Source organism: Chinchilla lanigera, unplaced genomic scaffold, assembly GCF_000276665.1.
Source record: "Chinchilla lanigera isolate Chin_1 unplaced genomic scaffold, ChiLan1.0 scaffold00056, whole genome shotgun sequence".
Classification (NCBI taxonomy): domain Eukaryota; kingdom Metazoa; phylum Chordata; class Mammalia; order Rodentia; family Chinchillidae; genus Chinchilla; species Chinchilla lanigera.
Window position 1 is genome coordinate 2,460,352 of NW_004955457.1, and position 27,204 is coordinate 2,487,555.

General features: G+C 34.3%; 1 protein-coding gene across 8 annotated transcripts in view; it reads right to left on the reverse strand.

Moving 5' to 3' along the window:
* Spag16 (sperm associated antigen 16) overlaps positions 1-27,204 on the reverse strand; it is a 948,741-nt gene that overhangs the window by 916,406 nt on the left and 5,131 nt on the right. For 7 of the 8 annotated variants that reach the window (XM_005396922.2, XM_005396924.2, XM_005396923.2 and 4 more), the window contains exons 2-3: positions 22,475-22,521; positions 20,989-21,084 (exon numbers count right to left, since the gene is read on the reverse strand). In XM_005396922.2, coding sequence (XP_005396979.1) covers positions 20,989-21,084; positions 22,475-22,521 — 143 coding nt within the window. Of the gene's footprint in view, positions 1-20,988; positions 21,085-22,474; positions 22,522-27,204 lie in introns of those variants that run through there. The other variant, XM_013520779.1, reaches the window with a different exon arrangement.

Genomic DNA, 27,204 nt, shown 5'->3' on the forward strand with positions numbered 1-27,204 from the left:
GCACGCTGGCTAAAGATAGGAATTCTTAAGCCTGGGTCAGTTTGGGGTATGAGTACGAGTAAAAAGAGGGGAAGCTGATGTGGCTGCCTGCAATCTGACCACAACTAAGAAGGTCACCCAGCCTTAACAGCATAGCAGCCAAGTGAGAACTGCGCATACATTCTCATGGAGAGCTTGTCCTGGGGACACTCTTTGGATTGTTTTTGGTTGTTAATTTTCTTTTTCTTGTTTTGGTTAGCTGTTCATCTTTTCCTCTCTCTCTTCTCTGTATTGCTTTTCTTCATTTGTAGCTTCTGTAGTAACACTATTTTATCATTTTTGACTTGTTTCTCCCACTTTTTAAATCTCTCAGCTTTTTCCCTGTATCCTGATCTCTGTCATTTATTCCCATCTTCTCTGTATTAACCTTCTGTCCTCTCTAACCATTTTGCTCTTCCTTATCTTACTCAGCCCCTTGTCTTCCCTTGCATCTTCTCCATCATACTGGCACACAAATATATCAACTGGTTCTGACAACCTTGCAGCTCTCCTCAATCCCAATTTACATCAACCCCCTCCTACATGTTCTCACCCCAAGAAATACCTTCTTAAACCCCCAACATTAGCCCCTCACTCTGTAGGGAACAGTGTATCTTAGCATATTATTTTAGATAAAATAGTTTTAGTAAAGGCCTAAAATGTGTCTTGGGAAGCCTCCAGGGACATTGTAAGAGCTAATCCTGCAGTCAAACTTTGCCCAGGAATATCTCCCCCCGAGATAAGGAATACCTAGGCCTAGATAACCATCTGTGACCCTGCCTGGGGTAGTTTCATCCCCTTCCCTGGCCCTAGGTAAACACTGTAACCCTAAAGGAATGTATATGTTGTAAAAAGGAAAACAAATGGAACATAATAGAAGAAACATTTATCATGGTTAGACATGTGACGGGCAATTGACCCCGGGTCCCACGGGATAAGAGAAAAACCATATGGCCACCTGGGTCAGCAAATGTAATACCCCAATTTGTAACCATGGAAACCCAAAACATATTTAAGATCTGGACCAAAACTAACAGGTGCCGACACTGCCCGACTTCCTAGCTAGGGATGCTCAGTAGCTAGCCTCAAATTCAATAAATTCTGTTTGCCCTAAAATAGAGTCCTTTGGTCTCCTGTGGAATTCAACCTCCTTTTTGCTGTTACAACTCAACTATAAAAGATCCCCAAAATAATCTAACTCCCTGTCTAATGTTATACTCATTATTATTTCTCCTACCTAACTCTCCTCCTACTAATTTACACTCCTCTTTCACCCATCCCTCCAACTCTTTGCTTCCCTTTATCTTCCACATCACAGATCAACTGCTAGTAACAATAACTGATGAAGTGTAAATGTAGTCTAACACATGCAGACAAGGCAACAAAAGGCCCCCAAAGGATCACAACTCTCCCAAAGAAGCCAAGGAAGGTGCAGGAGACAGCAAGAGAGAGGAAAGCAAATACCAGGTAGCTGAGATTGAGGAATTTATTAAAGAAAATGTAAAGAAACTTGGTGAGTCAAAGAGAACACAACTCCAAAGTTGATGAAATTATCATACAAAATGATCAAAACAGATATGGGAGAAACAAATAAAAAATTGGAAGAGTTGACCAAAACAGCTCAAAACAGGAATGACAAACTTACCAAAGATGTAGATTCTGCAAAAAGGAATCAGATAGAAAATACCGGAGGATAAATAATTGTATACTTGCATAAACTGCAGAAATGATCAACATGAAAACAGGGTTTCTGAAGTCAAAGATAAAATGGTAAATTATTCAGAAGCCTTAAAATTATTCAGAACCCTTAAAAATGACAAGAGAACAAAAAAAATCCCCCCATCAACTACTAGACAATGTTAAGATGACTAACCTAAGCTTAATTGGAACAGTGATTTTTTTTTTTTATCTTTTTGAGACAAGGTCTTGCTGTGCAGTTCAGGCTAGCCTTGAGCTCACTTTCTAGCCCAGGCTGGCCTCAAACTCACAAGGATCCTCCTGCCTCAGCCTCCCGAGTGCTGGGATTACAGGCATGCACCACCACACCCAGCTCCTAAGGTTAACTGGAGTTAAAGAGAAAACAGAAGACAGCACAAATGGAATAAAAATATAAAAAAATCATAATAGAAAACATCTGAAGTATGAGGAAAGATTTTAAGATGCAAGTAAGTGAAACTTACAGAACATCAATTATGATAAAAAAAAAAGAAGGTCCACATGATGCATCTTAGTCAAAATTCTAGGTATCCAATAAAAAGTCAGAATTTTAAAAGCTATCAGAGAAAAACATAATACCATATATAAAGGTAAACACATTAGTATCATAGCTGACTTCTTAACACAAAATTGGTAAGTCAGGAGAGCATAAAGTGTATTATTTCAAACCATGCACACAACTTCCAACCCAGATTAACAAACATAGCAAAACTTTCTTTCAAAATAGATAAAGATATTCCATGAGAAAGAAAAACTTAAGAGATTCCTGAACACCAAACCAGCACTCCAGAAAATATTCAAGAATATTGTAGACCAGTGAAGGTGAATCTTTTAGCGCTTTCACTGATAACAGCCAGCTGCAGCATGTGTGCCATAGGTTCGCCACCACTGTCCTAGACAGAGACAATGAAACCTACAATGTAAAAAATTCACATGGAATGAATATATCAAGGGAGTCAAATAAATAAGTAATGACAAAAAAATTTTAAAAAAGAAAAACAATGGAGTCATCACCAAAAAAATGAAGTAATGGTAGATATAAATCAACATTTTTCATTAATAACTCTCAGTGCTAATGGCTCAACTCCCCAGTCAAAATACATAGGTAGGTAGACTGGTTCACACAACAGAATCCAACGATCTATTGCTTTCAAGACACTCATTTTATCCAAAAAGATATTCAAAGATTAAAAATCAAAAAATGAAACACAAAATTTCACACACTAGGATCCCCAAAACAGGTAGGGGTTTAATTTTACTTGCAAAGTAAACTTCAGCTAAAACTGATCACAAGAAATGAAGACAGTCACTACAAACTAGGTAAGGGAACAGTCCAACAAGAAGACATAGTACTTGTAAATATATATGTACTGAATATTGGAGCACATATCTTCATAAGACAATACTACAGGACATTAGAGATCAAATAAACAACACATTTACCATGGGTGACTTTAATACCCCACTTGCAAAATAGAACAGAAACAGAACAGAGACAGATCAACTAAACAAAACATCCAGAAAAAAATACCAATGTTGAACCACATCTTTGAACAAACGGACTTAATAGATACCTACAGAGCATTCTACCCTACTACAACAAACTACACATTCTTCTCAGCAGCACATGGAACTTTCTCTAAAATAGACTTCGTACTAGCTCACAAAGGCTGCTTTAAAAAATACAAAAGAATTGAACTTACTTCATTTTTACTATCAAACCACTGTGCAATGAATCTAGAAATCAATCACTGCAGAAACTACAGAAAATTTATAAACACTAGGAAACTTAATAACACACTCCTGAACAACTACTTGGTGGGAGAAGAAATCACGAAAAGAAATTTAAACAATTTCTAGAGTCAACAACAATGCCACAATACATCAGAACCAATGGTATGCAAGGAAGGAGGGCCTAAGAAAGAAGCCTATGCAGTCAATGCTCACATTAAAAAAAAGTGTGAGCACAAATCAATAACCTAATGATGGACCTCAAGATCGAAAAACTACAATCTAAACCTGAACTGAATTTAAGGAAGGGAATCATATGGATTACAAAAGAAATTAAAGAATTTAAGAGCAAAAAAAAAAAAAAAAAAAACAATCAAGCAAGGAATTCAGGAGTTGGTTCTTTGAAAGTGTAAACAAAATAGATAAATCCATAGTCGAATGTATCAAAGGAAGGAAAGAAAAGACTCACACCAGTGCAACTAGAAATGAAAAAGGTCAAATCATATGAACATGTTAGAAACTTGCAAGATGTAACTACTATGAAAATTTGTAGATGTAACTACCATTGAAAAGCTTGAAGAAATGAAAAGATTCCTAGACTGAAGCCAAGTACAAAAACTAAAGAGGAAAATAAATTCTGAACAAGTGAATAACAAGTAATAAAACTGAGGTGGTAATAAAAAACCTACCAACCTACCAATAATCCAGAACCTAATGGATTCACTGATGAATTCTACAAGGACTTTAAGAACATTATAATCACAATATTCCTCAAACTTTAAAATGAAATTGAAAGGGAAGGAGTGTCTTTGCAAGCCAGAATTAGTCTGATCCCAAAACCAAAGCCCCAATTAACAAAGGAAACTACAAACTAATCTCCTTTATGAACACAAATGCAAAACTCCTCAATATAATACTGCCAAATAGATTATGCAACAGATTATCAACAGGATCATACAACATGACCAAGTAAGTTTCACTCCAGGCTTGCAAGGGTAATTCAACATACACAAATCAATAAATGTACTACACCACATAAACTGAGGCTAGGGCAAAAACCACATGATTGTATCAGTAGATATAGAAAAAGCTTTTGACAAAATCCAACACCTACTCATGACAAACAAAAAAACCTGAAGAAAATAGGTATAGAAGGTACAGAAGGACCTTACCAGAATCAGACAAAACCCATTTGTGACAAACTAATGGCTCACACAATATTAAATGAGGAAAAACTGAAAGTTTTCCCTCAAAACTCAGAAACAAGATGAGAATGGCCACTATCACCACTTCTTTTCAACATGGTACTCAAACTATAAGAACAATAAGGCAAGAGAAATAAAATGGAAATGTAGGAAGGAAAAAAGACAAATTATCATTATACAAAGAACACAATCCTCCACACAGAAGACCCAAAAAATTACACAAAAATACTCCTTGAAATAATAACCACATTCAACAATGCAGCAAGACACAAAATCAACACACACAAATGAATACCATTCCTGTACACTAATAATGAACTCACTGCAAAAAATATGAAGAAAATAATGCCACTCAAGCAAACCTAAATACCTAGGAATTAACCTACCCAAGGAAGTAAAAGTCTTCTACAAAGAAAACTACAGTATTCTGAAAAAGGATATGGAAGAGGACATCAGAAAATGGAAAAATATATCCAGCTCTCGAATAGGCAGAACCAATACTGTCAAAATGGTCATACTTTTAAAACTGATAGATTTAAAATAATCACAATAAAAAATACCAAAAGCATTCCTCACAGAAACTAGAGAAAACAATACTAAAATTTGAATAGACCCAAAAGAGACTCAGAATAGCAAAATCAACCCTGGACAATAAGAATAATGTAGAAGGCATCACATTATCTGACTACAAAGCTACAGTGATAAAAATGGTATAGTATTGGCATAAAAATATCCATGTTCCATGTGTGAAATAGATGCAGAAACAAACCCAAACACATTCAACTACTGATCTTTGACAAAGATGTCAAAAATGTGCTGGGGGAAAGATAGACCCTTTAACAAATGATGATGGGAAAATTGGCTATCCAACTTTCACACTCAGAAGACTGAATGTGAACCCATATCTCTTATACTAAACGAAAATCAACATTGATCTAGTATCTAAATAGTAAAACAGAAACATTTAACCAACTGGAATATAAAATAGGTAAAATATTTGCATCGTAGGCAAGAACTTTTTGAACAGAACTCCAATTGCCCAAGAAATAACACTGACAATCAACAAATGGAATTATATTGAATTAAAAGCAAAGCATAACAAAGGAAACAACCTACAGGGTGAAAAGACAATCTACAAAATGGCAAATAATTTTTGCTAGCTATTCCTTCGACAGAGGATAAATACCTAGAATACAAAATGGACTAAAAAAAATTAGACCCACCAAAATAAAAGATCCAATCAAAACATGGCAGCTGAAATGAACTGACATTTCTCATAAAAAGAAATAGAAATGGCAAATAAACATATACAAAAATTCAACATCTCTTGTAATTAGAGAAATGCAACTTAATACTGAGATTTTATCTATGACATAAGAATGGCAATCAACAAGAAATCAAGTAACAATTGGTGGTATAGCTGCAGTGAAAAAGGAATCCCTCTACACTGTTGTTGGGAATGTTAACTAATACCAACATTATGGAAATCAGTATGGAGATTTCTCAAAAAACTAAAAACAGAAATTCCATTTGACCCAGCTATTCTTCTTCTAGGGATCTTCCCCAAAGAGCTGAAGTCATCATATTACAGCAATACATGCATACCAGTGTTTATAGCAGCACACTCACAATATCTAAATCCTGGAAGCGGCCTATATGTCCATCAATAGACAAATGGACAAAGAAAATACGGTATCTATACATAGTGAAATACTACCATGTTGTAAAGAAGGATAAATTCAAGACATTTGTAGGAAAATGGATACGTCATGAAAACATAACATTCTGTAAATAACTTGTACACACAAGCTTAAATACCATATGCTTTTTCTCATCTGGGTAATCCAAAGTACAAATAGAGAGGAAAATAAAAAGAGTGCTAAAGGAAATAAGGAGCTTTGCAAATGGGAAGAAAGCCAAGATACTGAGGGTGGAAACAGAGGGGAGAGAAAGGAAAGGAGAAGTAAAAGTGTTTAAAATTTCTTATGTACAGTTACCAAATAAACACAATAAATGTAATTATTACATACAATAAACATGAACTAAGAAAACAGAGACAATAATATTGAAAATAGGGAAAGGGGATCTAGAGACACAGGGAGGGAGATGAGTGGAGAAGGAAAGGGAATAAAAAGAATCAAGATATGTTAAGAACATTATCTATACCCTGAGATGTATGCAAACATCATGTACTGCAAGCATGTACAAATAAACAGTACAATAATGTAATAAAGCTTATATTCCTATTCCACAAAGGAAGTAAACAAGTGCATAAGCTACATCAGGGCCAGCTCCTTGTAAATAAAGTTTACTGGAACACAATCGTGCAGATTTATATGGAGCATGGATGCTTTTGCACTACAAGACACAGCTGACTAGTTCTTAGAGACACTACCCCAGAGAACACAAATCATTTACGATTATGAAAGACAACTTTAAATATATGGGCTAGAAAAAAAATGGAAATTATTTTGGCAAGTGACATACAAAATTACATAAAAACAATTATATCACACACCCCCAGTGCAAAACAAATCAAAAAATTGATAGTGTCTTTAAAAATATGACAGCATCGTTATCTCTTCTACGACCAGAGAAGATTATATATAACTGTTAGGTAGCCTGTTCATTTTTTACCTCATTGGCAAGAAGTAACTAAATCATCTGTTGATCATTTGGATAAGCGATCTAAAGTCCTCTACACACTCTCAGCAACAGACCTTCCTTCCTGCTTCTCTCCTGTAACTTGGTAACTGTTACATACAAGGTTATGAAGAACATTTGTCTAGAAGTGCACTGAGGAAAGGATACTTGCTCCCACAAGTAGTTCTTTGCGAAAGTGTTGTAAGTAACTTAACACAAATGTTCCTTATTAGCAACTGCTATGACATTCAAAAGCAGAGAACTTAGGCAAATTCTGGAAGCTATAGAAAAGTTCTAACAAATGTACAGGGGTTTAAAATGATTGTTTAAAACTCAAGTAGAATTATCTGGACTATTATCAAATTTATTTGAAATATGTTCAGGACCCTATATTAAATGTCATGAGAGACACCAAACTAACAGAGTACAGTACACATGACTTCAAATCTTTGCAGTTTGGGGTTACCACCAAACATTATGTATAATTGTAAGGTAGGAGCCTATTACATAGTAATAAATCCTACCTTGGCTTTCTTGCTCAATAAACTTGTGAACAGTACTTTAGGGTAAAAAGTGGATGGCATCTAGAAGGAATTAGGAAACAAGAACAGACTGAAGGAGAAGTGTATCTACTCTATTTTCTAAGTTTTCCTAAGGGCTGCTGACAAACTGTTTATATCTATGACTCAAGCACACCGAACAGATTTCTGCCTTCTCAGAAATTGTTTCCATTCTGTCTAGTCTTGAACATGTCTGCTGCACACACCTTGAAACATCCACATGAAACAGAAATACAACTACCTTAAAGTGCTGTGGTTCTCACACGTGAACAAGTACAACCCTGTCAATATACTTACGTACTAATCCACAGTCCTTCTGCATCACACACACACAGTTCCAAGCTGTTGTCTCTTTTATCTTGCCATTATTTATTCAATGTATATTTTGTTATTATCCCCCATGTGCCAAGCATTGCGGAAAGCATTCGGAATTAAATATGAAGAAGGCAGTCTTATCTCAAGAACTGAAAGACTAGCAAACCTGATCATAAATCTACAGACTTGATACATACAACCAGTATGTACATTTATGTAATTTAAGTAACACTTTTATCTCAATTATGCATTATCTATAATATTTATTATTACTTTGTAACTAAATTATAAGGTTAATAAAACACTTAACAACAAGCACATCCTCAGAAAAGCAAGTATTGCAAGTTACCAAAAATGTGCTTCAAAAAAAAAAATGTGCCTCACTTTACAGACTGCTGAATTATGAAAAAATATTCTCCCTACACAGACCCAGAAATATACTGAGGAAAAACAAAGGTGATTTCAATTCACATTTTCTAAGTAGAGAGGTTTCTATCTGGTGTTATGATCACAATAACACAGACCTGCTAGGTAAAGGAAACTGCTGCAAACAGGAAAAGAATACTGTGCATATCTTGGATATGTAAAAAAAGTCTTTGTTAAGGAGACTCTGAATGACTATAGAAGAAAAAGAAGCTCAACATATAAATAAGGATAAAAGGAAACTCTAGAGAAGAAAAAGAGGCAAGGCAAGGACAAGGTTTGATAGACAGTTCAGTCCCTGAGTGGTTGGGGTCTGATGGACAAAGGAACAAAAATAGGTTAGAAAACTCCAGAAGAGTCTCATCAAAAAGGCAAAGGTGGTTGGAAAAGGGGAGACAATGGAGATTTAAGGACAGTAGTGACAAATTCTAACTTGCTCTCAAAAGATCTTTTAGGTGGGATCAGAAGGAAGCATATATATTACCAGAAGCAAACAATAATTCAGATGAAAGAATATAAATATGGATATAACACAGACTAAGTAAGGGATCAAGGTAAGCAGAGGAGATGGACAGTAGAGATGCTGAGGACATAAACACAGACTTAAGAACGACCTGAATGTTGAATTGCAAAGTAATAACACTTAACATTACAGTTTGATATACTTTGAACTTTATAACACTAGAACCCAAGTGGTCTCAAACTATATGCCTTGTTTAGAATTTCATTTCATTAACTCTTTAGTTCATATTAAGTCAAGTTTACTGTCTATAGGCAAGACTTTAAATATAAATAGCCCAGTTCTCAAATTCAATTAAAATACGTACATCAAGAGAATGGGAACTCCTTAATGACAAATAGCTCTTTGAATTATGACTTAGTAACTGAACATATATAAGTACTGAAAATTGTTTTATGTATTTAATTCATTATTATATGAAAGAGCTAATAACTGCACAGCTCTTTTTTTAATTTTGGCAAGAAAAACATCTAATATCAGTACTGGAAATCAAACTCATGGCTTTACACACACTAGGCATTCACTCTGCCACTAAACTAAATCCTCAGTAGTAATTCTTAATATATTTGAAAACAGAAAATAATTTTGTAAAACTTCTGAAACTTAATGTTCCCAAAGTACTTTTATACTCTTAAAAATTACTGAGGACTCCAGAGAATTTTTTATATGTATGTGTATATATCAACCAAAAGTTAGCATTTTAGAAATCAAATTTTAAAATATTTACTCACTTTAAATAACTATAATTTCGGGCATCCTATCAAATCACAATGGAATAAAACTAGAAATAAACAGCAAAAGACACCAAAGAAATGATACAAATACATAGAAACTGAGTAAGACCAATTATTGCATCACAGATGAAATCAGGGGAAAATTTTAAAAATTAGAATCAAAAACAGAAACACACATAACAGAATCTGTAGATTACAATGAAATCGGTTGAAAAAGGGAAGTTTATAAGTTTGTTACAGTACTTTCATTAAAAAAAACAGAGCAATCTCAAGTAAATAAACTAAGGCTATGAAACAAGGTCCTAGAAAAGAACAAACCAAACTCCAAACCAGCAGAATGAAAGACATATTAAAGATAAGAGAATAAGTTAATAAAATTCAGACTAGAAATGATCAATGAATCAAAGAGATAGTATTTTCAAAAAATAATAAACCATTATCCAAACATACTAAAAAAAGACAAGGCCCATATTAATAAAATTAGAAATTAAAAAGGTGAAATTATTAAAAAAACAACACTGAAATCAAGAATATTATTAGAAATTATTTTGAAAACATATTAGAAAAATTAAGAACCTTGAAGAAATGTTTACATTTCTAGACACAGTGATCCCTCGGTACACAAACTTAATTCTTTCCACAATTCTAGAAAAGATGGCCACATTTGTTTTTGTGTAGGAAGGATGGCTGTGGTCATGTCTGTCATCTGCCACAGAGTTTACAAACAAAAACAAAATTTTGCAAAATGTTTCTGTTTGCAAACCAAATTGTTCACAAACAAAAGTGTTTGTAGACTGAGGTACCACTGTATATACAGCTTACCAAAACTAAACCAAGAAGATACACAATAAAAAGACTAATAAAAAGTTGGGGCTGGGGATTTAGCTCAGCGGCAAAAGCACTTGCCTGGCAAGCGCAAGGTCGTGAGTTCGGTTCCCGGTACCGGAGAAAAACCAAAAAAAAAAAAAAAAAAAAAAAAAAAAAGACTAATAAAAAGCAATGAAAGTGAGCTCCACCAGCTATACAAAAGGCCAGAATCTAAAAAAATTCACTGGTGAATGTTAACAGAACTATGGAGAAGAACTAACACCAATGTTCCTCAAACTCTTCCATATAATAGTATTATGCTTTGTGTCTAGATGTCCCACCAAAGCCTCATGCAGTCATGGGGTGGGCTTCTAGAGTTTCTGATTGATTCATGATCCAATGGGATTATGGGTGTGAGTGTTACACCCACCCTGTACTGGGTGTAGCAGGGTGGGTAGCCCACATACAACATAAGGGAAGGAAAGAGGCTTGCTTGCCGCTGCTCCTCCCTTTTGCTCTTACTGCTTTTGTTATTTTCCCCTGCCATGAACTGCTGCCCTCTACCATGTGCTACCCTGCCTTGGAGCCAGCCAAGTATGGACTGAAACCTCCACAAACTGTAAGCTAAATAGACCTTTCCTACCTTAATTCTGGGTGTCAGGTATTTTGTCCCAGCAACAAGAGAACAGTAACCAAGGCCAATGGAAAGAGAAGGAATGCTTCCAAGTTCATTCTGTGAAACCAGCATTACTCTGATACCAAAACCAGGTTAGACCTCAACAAAAGAAGAAAACTAAAGACCAATATTCTTGATGAACACAGATGCAAAAATCCTCAATAAAATTCTGACAAATAAAATTTGATAGCGTATTAAAAAGATCATTCCATTAAAAATCACTTCCATCACAAAACCTGACAAAAAGGTAGTTCCAGACATGTAAATCAATAAATGCAATATACTACATAAATAAAATCAATAATAAAAATCACATGATTACAATAGACTGAAAAAGCTTTTGACAAAATCAACAACCTTTTGTGATAAAAACCCTGATGTAAACAGGTATAAAAGGATCTTATCTCAAACTGATAAAAGGCATATAGGACAAACCTCAGGCAATATCATACTAAAAGGAAAAAAAAAAGCAGAGTATTTCCTTCAGGAAGGAGACAAGGGTCCCATGTAGTTGGGAGCTGAGCCAGAGACCAGAGACATCAGGCAAGGTAAATACATAAAGGTGATATTCATAGGAAAGAAGAAGTGACCGTATGCCCATTTGCAGATTATATGATTCTTTACATAAGACCCAAAAAATTTTAGATCTGATAAACAAATTATGTAAAGTGTCAGGATGGAAAAGCATCAATAGCATGGGCATGCACTGAGAAAGAAAGCAGGAAAGCAACTCCTTTTACAACAGCTTCAAAAAAATTATGTATCAAGGAATAAACCAAACCAAAAAGGAGAAAGATTTTTATAATGGAACTGTCGGACACTAAAAAAAAAATTGAAAAAGATACCAGAACATGTAAAGACCTCCTCTGTTCATGCATCAGCAGAACTAACATTGCTCAATTGGCCATATAACCAAAATATATCTACAGATTCAGTATAATTCCTATTAAAATATCAACATTCTTCACAGTGCTAGAAAAAAAAAATCCTAAAATTTGTATGGAATGGGAAAAGAGAGTAATTTTGAAGGCATCATAACACTACATTTTACATTAGAATACAAAGCTGTAGTGAAAAAAAAGACATACTATTGGCACAAAAACAGAGACGAGAACAGAAGACACAGGAATAATCCCATTTGCTGAAAGCTACTGTAATACGTCCCCAAAATAAGAGGAGGTCTTATACTTTTGCCCCAAAAGACATAATAGGGCTTATTTTCAGGGCATGTCTTATTTTTTTCATATACAACAATCTACATTTATCCCTGTATGACAATTTACATTTACTTGTATACAAAAATCTACATTTATTCAAATACTGTTGTGTCATCTTCTTCTGAAACATCATCGTGACTTTCCAAACTCTGAATTCCAGCCTGAATTTTTTCCAGCTCCATTTCCTGTAGAACCACTGGCTCCAATCTGTCATGTCCAGCAGGAGAGCACTCCTTAGATAAGCACTTCGATGTCCAGGTAGCCTGCTCATAGTGCACTGGCAGCACAAATGTCAGTGTTTTCAACCCCATGAATTCTTCACTTAAGTCACGTCATGACCTCTTGGAGGTTAAGCTTCATAAGTTTCTGTTTAATCAAGTGTTAATTGAAGACTTATGAAACAGGGGTAGCAACAAAAATGACAACAGTTAAGAATGATGATCCATACAACAGCAACGAAAGGTTGTAGGCACCAAAATTCAGAAAATGTTTATATCACACGCATGCATTAAGTACATCCATTACAACACACAATGCACTGAATTATGAAGATTCATATTAGACCCAACCACATCCATACATTATCAAGGGCACACATTATTCAAGTAGTGTGTCTACACTCTGATTGGTCATTTGGGGATAAGTCCCAAGTTAGTCTGTCTACAAATGCATTTACCTCTTGTCCAAAGAGGCCTATCTGGATATTTATAAATACTTAACTGCAATTTATATTTTCATTTATTTTAAATATTATCAATAATAATATTTATACTTAGTTATATATTAATATTATTATTTTATAATTCAGTATGTCCATCATATGTTGTAAAGGATGTGCTAAATGCATCTGTCTGATTGACTAGCTTAACTGAGGCTTACTTTGGGGGTAATACAAGCATCCTGAAAAACCATGCTAGGGCTTATTTTCTGGTTAGGTCTTATTCTGGGGAGAAATACAGTATGTGACATTTTCCACAAGGGCCCCAAACATAAGTTAGAAAGAAAACAGCCTCCTTAACAAACGCTGCTGGGAAAAATGGACATCACTTCTAAAACATTGAAAGCTGATCCTTATATCTCACTTGGTACAAGAAATAAATCAGTATAGATCACAGACTTTTAATTCAAAACCAAAAATTTTGAAGCTGCTGGACAATAACATAGTTGAAACACTTAAATACATAGGCATAAACTTCCTGACTATGACTCCCATAACATAGAAAATAAGATCGAGAACAAACAAAGGGGATTACATCCAAGTAAAAGCTTCTCTACAGCAAAGGAAACAAAAGAGTGAAAAGATGTCCTACAGAATGGAAAATCTCTGCTAGATACTTCTCTGGTAGAAGATTAACCTCTACTATATATACCCACACTTCTAATAGAGCACTAATATTTATATATTATATAATACATTAATATAACTATGATGTTAATGTAACATCAGTTATATTACTATATTGTACTTATTATACTTTATAATATATAATTGTATACTGATACAATATATTATAATTGATATATTAATTTATCTATTAATAAATTAAAAACTTAACCCCACAAAACAATATAATTGAAAATGTGCATATGAACTGAATGAACAATAAAGAAGTACACAGCTGGGCATGGTGGTGCATGCCTGTAATCCCAGCACTCTGGAGGCTGAGGCAGGAGGATTGTTGTGAGTTTGAGGTCAGCCTGCACTACAAAATGAGTTCAGGACCAGCCTAAATTGCACAGTGAGACCCTTTCTCAAAAAGAACAAAAAATTTTAAAAAAAAGTGTGAACAGCCATTAAGCATGTGAAAAATGTTCAACATCTTTAGTCATTAGGGGAATGCAAATCAAAATTACACTGAGATTCTTTCTCATCCCTACCAGAATTGCTATCATCAAGAATTTAAAACCATGTAAACAAACAATAAATGCTGGCAAGGATGCAAGGAAAACACAGCCCTTTTACATTGTTGTTGAGAATGTAAACTAGTACAACCACTGTGGAAATCAGTATAGAGATTATTCGTAAAGCTGAAAATAGAAATACTATTTGACCCATCTATACCACTCTTGGGTATAACCCTAAAGAATTAAAGACCACATATTTTAGTGACACATGCATGTTTATAGTAGTACAATTCACAACAGCTAAGCTGTACATACAAAGTACATGGCCACAAACAGATAAATGGGTAATGATTATGTGGTATCACACCCAAGAGAACATTATGCAGCCACAAAGAAGAATGAAATTATGTCATTCACAGAAAAAATGTGTGTAACTGAAGTTCATCATGTCAAGTAAAATAAGCCAGACACACAAAGTCAAATATTTCATGTTTTTCTCCTGTTTTCTTTTCTTTGCTTTTTCTTTTCTTTTTTTTTTTTTTTTTTTTTTTTTTTTTTTGATACCAGGAATAGAGCTCAGAACCTTGTGTTTCCAGGAAAGCACTGTGCCACTGAGCTACATTCCCAGCATCTTCTATTTGAGAACCATAAAATACAAATAAGTAAATGAATACAATAAAGGAAAGATGATACAAAACCAGATGGTACATGCTTAAAAAGTAGAAAGAAAAACAGGAGAATATGTGGGAAGAAGAGGGGAGGATAATGGATTCAAAATGATCAAGATAGGCTATGTGCACATACCCATTCCCCAAAACAAATATCACTATTCTGTATTATAAACATCCACTAACCATAAAAGTCTTTAAAACAAAGACTGCGAAAAGTAAAAACTAGTCATGAGTCTATTACAAAAGTTAGATAGAAATACTGTAAGTAGTAAACTTCATTATATGAATAAAAAATATTTTCATACCTTTTTGGGGTGTGTGTGTGTGTGTGTGTGTGTGTGTGTGTGTGTGTGTGTGTGTCTACTGCACCTAAACCAAATACTGAGTGCCTACTACTTTTTCACAATGTCTACACAACCCAATGAGAATTTATTTGTTTAACACTATACCCATGCAAAGTATATTACTCTAAAAAATAAAACTAAAATAATTTCAAAGGAAATGTTGTAAATAGCTTTATGTGCTAAGAGTAAATACATGTACTGAATACATGACATTCAAATAAATTCTTGTTTATAAAAGATGTAATAAAAGGTCATAATAAAAGTAATTTTATAAGCAATAAATATTCTTTAAAACAGAAAGCCCATGTCACAATTCAAGAGAGAAAGCTTTTTAAAGAGTGAAATTCTACAGAAATAAGAAATCAAATTTAAAAATGTATAACAGATATACTTATAATACAATGAATCCATACTTAATTTTAACAGCATAAGGGTAATTTTTGCAAACTTTCCACAGAGCATTATTTCTCCAAAGAACTAAAAAACCAGGTTTAGTTTAGATTGAGACTGTCCCCCCACCACACACACAAGCCTTGTGTGCCCAGAGGCAGGGCTTCAAGGTGATTAAATTATGCTGGCAGTATACTCACTGGTGGGTTCATGTACTGGTGAGTTCAGCCACTGAGTGTGCTTTTGGAAGTGGGGTCTGGTAGGAAAAGGTGGGTCACCAAGGGCTGTGACCTGAACTTAACAGATATCTACAGAGTTTTTCATTCAGTAACACCAGAATACACATTTATCTCAGCAGCACATGGCACTTTTGCCAAACAGACCATATCTTAGGTCAAAAAAACATGCTTAAATAAATACAGAAGAATCAAAATAATACCTACATACTATGAAGTCATAGAATAATGAAACTAGAAATCCACAGCCAAAAAACACAGAAATTGCACAAACATATGGAGATTAAAAAATACATTACTGAATACCCAATACATCACAAAGGAAATCAGACAAGAAATTAAAAAGTTCCTAGAATGTAATGATGATTGAAGCCAACATACTAAAACCTATGGGACACAAAGAAAGTTCAAAGAGAAAAGTTTATAGCAGTGAATGCACACAGTAAAAGAATAGAATGATGCCAAATAAATAACTTAATGGTGCATTTCCAAGTCCTAGAAAAGAAAGAGCAGTCCAAACCTATAATTAACAGAAGGAAAGAAATTAAAAAGATCAGAGTGGAAAGCAATGAAATTGAGACTAAAAAAATAAATACCAACAACCAATGATTCCAAGAGTTGGTTCTTTGAAAGGATAAACAATACTGATAAACTCTTAGCCAAACTCACCAAAAGAAAAAAGAAATACACATAATGCAATTAGAAATGAAAAAGATAAAATCACAACAAATACCAACAAAATCCAGAACATTATAAGCAATTATTTCAATATCTTATATTCCAATACACTGGGGAACATGGAGAAATACGTAGACATATGAATTACAAAACCTGAACAATAAAATATAAAAACCATGAGTAACATGCAATGCAATACAGACAACAATAAAAATCCTACCAACTAAGAAAATCCCTAACAAATTCACCACAGAATTTTACCAGACCTTTAGGGATGATCTCATACCAATACTCCAAAGACTCTTCCATGAAACTGAAAAAGAACGAACACTACCAAAATCATTTCTGGGGCTTAGCATCATCCTGATACCAAAAATGGGCAAGGTTAACCAAATAAAGAAAACTATAGGTAAATCTCCTTAAAGAACATATATGCAAAATTTTTCAATGAGATACTGTAAACTAAATGAAACAAATCATTAAAAAATTATACATCATAGCCAGCCACAGTGGTGCACACCTGTAATCCCAGCATGCCAAACGCTCAGGCAGGAAGATCACTGTAAGTTCAAGGCTGGGCAACATAGTGAATCCAGGATAGCCTAAACTACATAGCGAGACTCTGTCCCCGTCTAAAAGAGAGAGAAGATGACCACATTTGGCTTCATCCCAGAGATGCAAGGTAGGTTTAACATAGATAAATCAATAAACCTAATACATCATATACAGAGAAGCAAGGACAAAAATCACATAATCATCTCAATAAACGTAGAAAAACCTTTAACAAAATTCAACATCCATTTATAATAAAAACACCGACAAAAATAGGAATATAAGGACCTTTTTTGAAACTGATAAAAGCCATTAATGACAAATCCACAGCCAATTTCATACTGAATGCAAAATTGAAAGGATTTCTTCTGAAATCAGGAACAAATCTTACCACTTCTTTTCAATATAGTACTCAAGATTTTAGCTAGTGCAATCAGACAAAAGGAAAAAATAAAAGAGATATCTCTAGGAAAGGAAAAAAATCAAACTATTGTTATTTACAAATGACATAACTCTTTATATAGAAGACTTTTAAAACTCCATAAAAAGACTCTCAGAATACACAAATTCAGCAAAGTAGCAGGATACAAAATCAATACAAAAAAATCAATAGTATTCCTGTATACTAACAATGACACTACAGAGAAAAAAATCAGGAAAACAATCCCATTCACAATAGCTTCAAAAAAGGAATTCACCTAGCCAAGGAGGTGAGAGATCTCTATAATGAAAACTCTAAAAATCTGAAAAAAAAGGGGTTGAAAGAGGACATCAGAAAATCAAAAATCCCCTGTTCTTAGATAGGCCGAACCATTACTATCAAAATAGCAACATTAACAAAAATAATATGTCTATTTAATGCAATCCTAGTCAAAGAGTCAAAGTACTGACAGTTTTCTTCACGGAAATAGAAAAACACAATTCTAAATTTCATACAGAACCAGAAAACATCTAGAATTGCCAAAGCAAACCTGAGCAACAAGAGGAAAGCAGTAGGCATCACAAGTCTAGATTTCAAATTATATTACAAAGCTAAGTTGATATAAATAGCATAAAAACAGACATGTGGATCAATGGAACAGAAGGAAGGATGCAGAAACAACACCAAGCACATTCAGTCATCTGATCTTTGACAAAAGGGACCAAAATATAAACTGGAGGAAAGACAGCCTCTTTAACAAATGCTGATGGGAAGACTGACTGTCCACATGCACATGACTGAAGCCAGACCCACATCTCTCACCAGGCCCTAAACTAAAATCAAAATAGATCAAAGATTAAACGTTAAAGCACAAGGATTTACTTTGCTGAAAGATAAAACAGGTAAAAACTATTGAAAACATAGGAATAGGTAAGGACTTTCTGAACAGAAGCCAATTACATAAGAAATACTATAAACAATCAACAAACAGGATTATATGAAATTAAGAAGATTCCACATAACAAAAGAATCAAACAACAGATTGTAAAGACAACCTACCAGAATGGGGAAAAAAAAAATTGCCAGCTACTCCTCAGCCAAGGAACTAAAATCTAGAATACCTGAAGAATTCAAAATATTATACCCCAGAGAACAGAAGGCCCAATGAAAAAAATGGGCAATTGAAATGAATTGATACTTCTTAAAAGAAGTAGTACAAATAGCCAAGAGGTATGCAAAATATATTCAGTATCTTTGGCCATTAGAGCGATGCCAATCAAAACAACATAAGATTTCACCTTACTCTAAGAATGAAAGGCTATCATCTAGAATGCAAAACAACAAATAGTTCCAAGACTGAGAAAAATGGAACCCTTCTGCATTACTGCTAGGAATGTAAACTCGTACAACCACTGTGGAAATCACAATTCCATTTGACACTGGTATAGCTCTTCTGGGTATCTGCTCAAAAGCATTAGAAACATCATCTTACACTGATATATGCATACCCATATTTATAGCAGCACAACTCATTATAGTTAAACCTCGGAACAACGTAGATGCCCATCACACATGAATGGATATATTGCTCTGCCATAAAGAAAAATAAATTTGAGTGATTTGTAGGAAAATGGAAGTATCCTAAGTTCATAATGCTATCTGACATAAATCAAGCAAAGATAATTAAATATTGCATGGTGTCTCTTATAAGAGAAACCCAAAGAGCAAAATAAAAGATAAACAGCAGGAAACGGAGATGGACTTAGTGGAGATAAGAAGGGGATCTGCTGATGGGGGAGATGGGAGAGAGGGCAAGAAAAAGGTAACTTTTTTTAAAAAATCAAGGTACAATATGTACATGTACCAATAACCCATAATGAATATATTTATCATGCACTGGAAACATACTAAAAAAGTTTTAATAAAATTATTCCTATAAATTATTGCACTGAGATAGCCAACAGGCTAGTAAGTCTATATAATAGACTTCACTTTATGTCTATGTAGGAAAACTTATCCATAGGATACATTAGGAAATGTAATTTACTCTTAGCTAGGGCCTTCCATTTATAATAGAATGTAATCATTTCTGGTTTCATAATATTTTCCTTTTTCAGCTTTTCAACATTGTTTGAGTAAATAGATATTTGGAAAAAGAGTTAATGAATTTCTAGACTATGAAAGTATGAGAAGCATAGAAACATTAAAATAGGTGACAATATACAGTGAAGTCTCAAAGCATTTTGCACTGAAGAAGTAAAATCTGCAGCTGAATAAAAATTATTCTTTTAATTACTGTTGGCATAAGACTGTAAAGTTCTTCTAAAAAGAATTTTTGCTAATGCGATTAAATTATGATCAACTTCATTGGAAGTGTGCTGGCTTTCTCTCATAGTGACAAAATACCTGAGGACAACTTAAAGGCAAGTCTTATTCAGGCTTGTGGTTTCAGACTTTTCAGTGCACACTCAGCTGGCTCTAAGGCAGAAACATCACAGAAGACAGCTGCCACCTCATGGCAGCCGGGAGGCAGGACAGCAAGTAAGAACCAGAGAGTAAGGGACCAGACACCAAAAGTAGTTCCCAAGAGTTACGCCCCTTCCTTCAACTCTGCCCTATCTAGTGCTGCCACAACCACAGTGGAGCCATCAAACTATGACTCATCAAGGGATTAATCCACTGATCAAGTTGGAGCCCTCATGATCCAATCACGTTCCCAAAGCCCCACCTCTGAGCACAACACACTTTGGGGGAACATTTTAGGTCTAAATCATTACAGAATGTTATTAGTCTCATGTACTTTTAACTGGCATTATTCTCAAAAAGTATGACCCACCATGATCCTCAATGAAATAAATTCATATGCCTGACAAGAAAACATCATAATATATTAAATGGCCCCTGAAAGCTGAATATTTCAATTGAATAAATGATATAAAATGTTCATTAAACTGCTTATATAGTTGCATATGATACCAAATTCTGGGATAAGTACTGGAGGTTTTTAATTTAATCTGCAGTGAGACTAATCAGGGAGAGTTCTGAGAGAAGATGTCATTTGTTGCAAAGTGACACCAAAGTTGCCATGATATGGAGACTGGCAATCCAAAGAACAATAAATATGATCAGTGACTTTAAGTGAATGGTAGCAAACAGAAGTGAAAAATTCATAGCAGGTGATAGTGTTGAATTTAATAAAGTATTTAAACTTTAAATAATTTTCAAAACTTTGCATAAAAAATATGACTGCAAAACTATAGCCTACAATAGTGTTCAAAATTCTCACCAAAATTTGAGTATCTGTAGTCTGTTCTTGAACAATCTGGACTGCTCTTGCCAGATCCTCTTCACCTTCTGGAATGCTGAAATTATCATCTGGTATCTGGATCACAGAGGAAGGAAGAGTGAACAGAAAAAGTTTTAGTCTGCCCTTATCTGTGGAGGACATATTCTAAGACATCCTGTAGATGTCAGATCTGCAGAGAGTACAAAACTCTATACCTACTGTATTTTTTCCTCTATATACACTCATATAAAGTTTCATTTCAAAACTAAATACAATAAGAGATTAACAATAAAATGAAATAGAACAATTAATAACTATATTGTAATAAAAGCTATTAAAACTTAGGATTTATTTATTTCTGGTGTTTTCCATTTAATATTTTTTAGTACAAATGACTATAAAGCCATAGAAATTGCAACCACTAGTAAGGGAAGACTACTGTATTTCATTTCAGAAATAATATTTCATGACAAAGTAAAGCACCAAAATAAATACACTTTCTATAAGACACTGTATCAATCTAAAGATCTGTGGAAAATAGAGAACAGGCAGAGAGCATTCTTACTTCACTGTTAACTATCCTTCGATGTCTGCCCCTGTAATTCAAGATTAGTTTATGGGCAACTGCTTTTATCCATATGGGAAAATGCAGTCTAACAATTTCACTGAAGAAATGTTACACTATGTAAATGTGACCAATCTCCATGTGTGATTTTCTCCATAACTGATCTTTCATAACAACAGGAAATCTCCAGTTTAGTACAAAGCAAAATCACAAAGTGTTAATATTGAGGGACAATGTAGTGTAATTATATTAACGACAGCAAACACCTATCACATTCTTATATGCTAACTATTTTCACCCTCTATATTTAAGTCAATCTGTAACTTCATTTAGTGCATACAGTACTATCTCCATTTTATCAAAAGCCTCAGTTTGTCCTGTCTCTTGCTTATTCAAGCCACAAGTTACCAGGGCTGCTTTCACACAATGTCATTCACAGCTCTGTCACAGAAAAATGACTTTATCCTCCAAGTCTCAGGAGTAATGATAGGTTTCCTGGGGATAATAAATAAACTTTGACATAAGAACTATATTTTATAGCAGTACAGTTAAGCTGGAAGGAAGCATGAGGCCTGAACTCCAACTAGGTAGTGGGAATCTGAGAATCCCTGACAAGAGCAGAGAGGATGATGGGAAGTGCTTCCTGAACAGAGATGGTAGCCTAAAGTCTGGATCCACAAAACAAGTGAAAAGAAGCTGAATCAGAAGAAAAATTAACAGGAAAATCAAAAAGGCCAATCAAGTACTTAAACAGAATCTTCCCACCTCATTCTTAACCAAGTGATAATACCTAATATTAGCTAAAAAGCTAGAGTTGAGAAAGAAAAAATAAAAAGGTTACGTGTTTCAGAAAATAAAACCAATAGTTTCTAAGAATGACTGCAATAAATTTAGATTAAACGTCTAAAATTAACAAATTACCTCTTCATATTCATAATCATCTTCAGATGTTTCAGTTATGGTGACCTCTGAATATTTTGTCAAGTTTTAATCTCAAAAATATAGAATATATTGTATTAAAATGTATTTAACTTTAAAATACAACATTGGATCTAAGTATCTCACCAAGAAATTTATAAATACATGTAATTTAATTTCCAAAAGATTTTTTACTCCATATATCCTAAAAATAAAGATATAAAATAAAATATTTTAATAAGTATTTTTTTTACACAACTCAGATCCATGAAAGCTACATTTATTTCCACTGGACTACTATGTAATCATTTCTGACTTAATTCTAAAAATGCTTATAAAAGTATACAAAATATCTTACTATAAATTTAGAGAGATGTGAAGAAACAGCAAATTTTAAAACTATGTAAAAGCTACACTAAATTTTCCACATCCTACATATATTACTCATAATATACCATGACTTTACTGTTTATTGTGAATGAACGAAAAGCATGAAATATTTAAATATAAGTCAAAAACATATTTACATGTTTATCAATAAAATTTACTTAAATCTCACTAAATCATTTGACTCATAACCTGTTTATGAGGCTGGAATTATTATTATGTAAATTTTACAAATCAATATTAAAAGCACAGGGTGCTAGCTATGACCAAACAGAGTTGGGGATCAATCCGAGAGGGTCAGGCTTTACCATGTAATACTGCCTCTCCTTATTCAGTCTGTGATTTTGTGTTACATAAATACTTGAAATGTTTTCCAATTATCTTCACAGATAATTCTCAAGCTCTACATTTATTTTTGTTATTCAGCTGTCTTGTAAGTAACCACTCTTCACTTTCTGCCTTATCCCTATCACTTGTGGGAGAAACTTAAAGCTAGATCAGTTATGAAAAATCCTCAGATACCAGATGTCTGTCAAAAAAAAAATCTCAGTATTTTATGGTCAAGTTTAAATGTGTCTCCCCATAATAAGGTGAAATATAATTAGGCTTAAAAGTAACTGCATAAAAGATCAAGCAACAACCACACAAAAAAAGTTACACACTTCCAGTCTGTCCTCTGAATTTCATTCATCCAAATTTAAGTACTACAAGTAGTGAAGTACCTACTTGTGTTAGTTACCTACTGATGCAGATGTTTCCAATAGCATTTGCTTCATTCTCCTGCAATCCCTTGCCAGCAACTTCCCTAGACACATTAAGCTTCTAGTAGCAATCTGTTCAAGGTATTTAATCTTTCATTAACACATAACTTACAATACTTCCAACATCTCACCAATTAACAATTTCAAAGCCACTCTGATAACTTTAAAACATTTCTTCTGTTAGCACCCCACACCAGGGATCAAAATCTGCACGTGTTATTACTGCTAGAAAACCAACAACCCAAAACTTCAGGGTTGAAAGAATAAGCAAATACTTCCATTTGCCACAGTGTAGATGAACCTGGAGGACATTGTGCTCAGGGAAATAAATTAGACACAGAAAATAAACACTGCATGATCCCCCTTATATGTGGAATCTAAATGAAGTCCAACTCACACAAATAAATCAGCTACTAGGAGTTAGGGGTTGGAGGAAATTGAGAAATGCTGGTCAGAAGAACAAATTTTCAGGTATAAGAGCAATAAATTCTGGAGACAATGTAATAATATGTTGCATATTTGAGATCTGCAAAGAAAGTAGATCTTAAGTATTCTCACCACCAAAAACAAAGATAACAATATGACATAGTACATTAATTAGCTTGCTTGTGGCAATAACTTTACAATGAACTAGATATGTGTTTCAAAATATCACACTGTGGGGCTGGGGATTTAGCTCAGTGGCAAAGTGCCTGCCTGGCAAGCGCAAGGTCATGAGTTCAGTTCCCGGTACCGGAGAAAAACCAAAAAAAAAAAAAAAAAAAAAAGTCACACTGTGAACCCTGAAAATATAAATATTTATTTATCAAGTAATCTCAAAAGAGCTGAAGGAAACAATCACCATTTCTACCTCATAGTTTCTGTGAGTCAAGAATTCATTAGTCACTTACTGGAAGATTTTGAGTTGGGGTCTCTCTATTAAGTCACAGTCAAGATGACACCAGGGTGCCAGTCATCTGAAGACTGGGCTAAAGCAGCAGGATCCACTTCCAAAACAGCTCACTGAAATTAGACTACCTGTTGGCCGAAGGCCTCAATTTTTTTTCCCTTGTGCTTGAAGGTCTCTCTGAAAGCTGCCTGAAGCAAGTTCAAGATACATTAGCTAGCTATCTTCATAGTATTCCAAGGGTGGAAGCCAGAATGTCTTCTATAATCAAGCTTTAGAAATCATTTCTTCGATATCCTAACAGTTAAACAGGTCAACCTTACTCAGCAGGTAAATACTATACAAGAGTATGAATGCTGCTAGGAGGATGGCTAGCTACCATACTACCTTATAGAACTTCAAGAGATTTAAAAGAAGTAATATATGTAAAGCATTTAAAATGATATCTGGCTTACAGGAACTGCTATACAACTACTTGCTACTACTGTTTTCCTGACTCTGGAAAGGGACAAGTATCTATAGAGAAATCTCGTAAGTCTCCTATGCTCTACTTCTCCCATAGGTTAAGGTTAAGATGAACAGATAAATAAAAAAGTCATTCTAAATTCTCTTCCAGTTCTAGATTTATATTTTTCTAATATATTTTTCCTTAATAAGATAAAATTTCCTCAAGTTGAGCCATAGGAAATAAGCCTCTTTTTTATGGACAAGTATGCCCCTTCTCAGAGACAGCTACTACAGGGCGATTTTGATAGCAGTCCATTATCCTTAAGTCTCCAGAAAAGCAATGCCCATCCTTCAATGAACTTCAAAATCAAGTAAATACTCCAAAATAACCTAGATAAAGTTGTAAATAAGCCAGGCATCAATGAGTTTCTATGAGGTAGAGATGCCACAGCAGAGTTTACTAAATATAGCAATATAGAGATGTGATCTGTCCTTAAAATACTTGAAATATAAAACACCTTTGGTTCCTATCCAGTAAGTATTTTGGGCAACAGCCTTTAATTATGCATCATATATTGTTCCCCCCCAAATCAACAAAGATTATAAGGAAAATCAACTAACATGTAATGAAGTATGGAAGTACATTCTCATGGATAATAACCCTATTTATTTTTACAACTGTGAAATCAAACAGTATATACATAGTCATCTCTAAGCCAAAAATGAAGAAGCGAAATTAAGAGATTTGCCCTAGGTCACACATCTACGAATGGCAAAGACAAGTTTCTCCAGTATAAACACATGAATTTTCTACTACACCATACTGTCCCTATAATGACACAATAGAAATGTGCAATTTTTATCAATATCCTAGGTTAGTGGTGGCAACTTACAGCACACAGGCCACAACAGGCTGTTATCACTGAAAGCTCGAAAAGGTTCACCATCACTGTCCTAGGTAATGAACTTACCTACTTGTTTTCCAACCTCTCGAGGGGTATATAATCAACAGCTAAGTCAAATCACATTTCTTAATTTGAAGACCACTTAGGAAAACTATAAAAAGCTTAAAAGATTAATCCAGAGATTAACTTAACCAAAGTCAAGAGATTAATGAGACAAAGGGTCCAGTAGAGAACAAAATGCCCAAAATAAGAAAAGATATCCTCCTACATTGATATTTTTATGTACCTACAATATGATTTGTACAGAAAATTCTTCCCAGAAGCAACTCATCTTAAATATGATGTTGCAGTGTTACTGAAGAAATAAATGTATTCGGCATGTATGTTTGTACACATTTATCCATCTCGCTAGCTAACAACACACAGACAAGTAGACAAACTAATCCAAATATGATTCTGTGGCACTTTACAAATATGTGTATCATACAAAATATCAAAACAAATGGCTCTAGATTTAGAGAAGGTAAACTGCAGAACTAAGGCAAAGATAAAGATGCAGCACAAGCCATACTTTTTTTAATATAATCCACAAATTTGGCTCCAAGTTTCCCAGCAGTCAGGAAAAAAGAGGACTATAATCACATGCCAACTCAGCATCCACCCAATGAAAACAGATGCGTCTCATGCAAAACATTTTCTGATTCCAAAACCTCAGAGAAATTATGCCATGGGACTTCATAAGGAAAACACCCTGTATTGTACAGATATTAATCCCCTTGGCCTTTGGGGAAGCCTGAAAGAGTAAAGTAGGTTCTAATTGTTTAACGATGTGAAAAAGTTTAGAAAGCAAATCTCTGGACAGCATCTTGCCAGAGCAGAAAATAGCAATTCATCAAAAATTGGTTCTTGGTAAATAAAACCCTTTACTATGGTTCTACTCCTTTCTGTGATTTAATCTCTTAGATAATCCTACACTTCAGGAAACATCTATACCATTAAGTTAGTCAAAATTGTTGTTGCAGAGTTATATTCTCACTGGAAAAATAAGCTAGCATTCTGGTTCAAAATCAGTTTTATAATGCCAAGCTGGCTTCACGCCCTTACAAAACTCCCTTCCCTCTGTCTGCCTAGTATTTGAACTAGAGTTTCAAAATTCGTTTTTTTATTTTCCACATTGTCTGTTGCCCTCAGCTATGGTTTCTGCCTTTCTGCAGGCTTGACCTTGACTGTGTCTAGTTTTCTAGTCTGCTTTTGCCCAGGGTACTTTTTGTGGCTCCCCTTTCCTTCCTGCCCTAAAACCACAACCCACACGACCACCTAATTCCAGACAAAATTTTGTATCCCAGA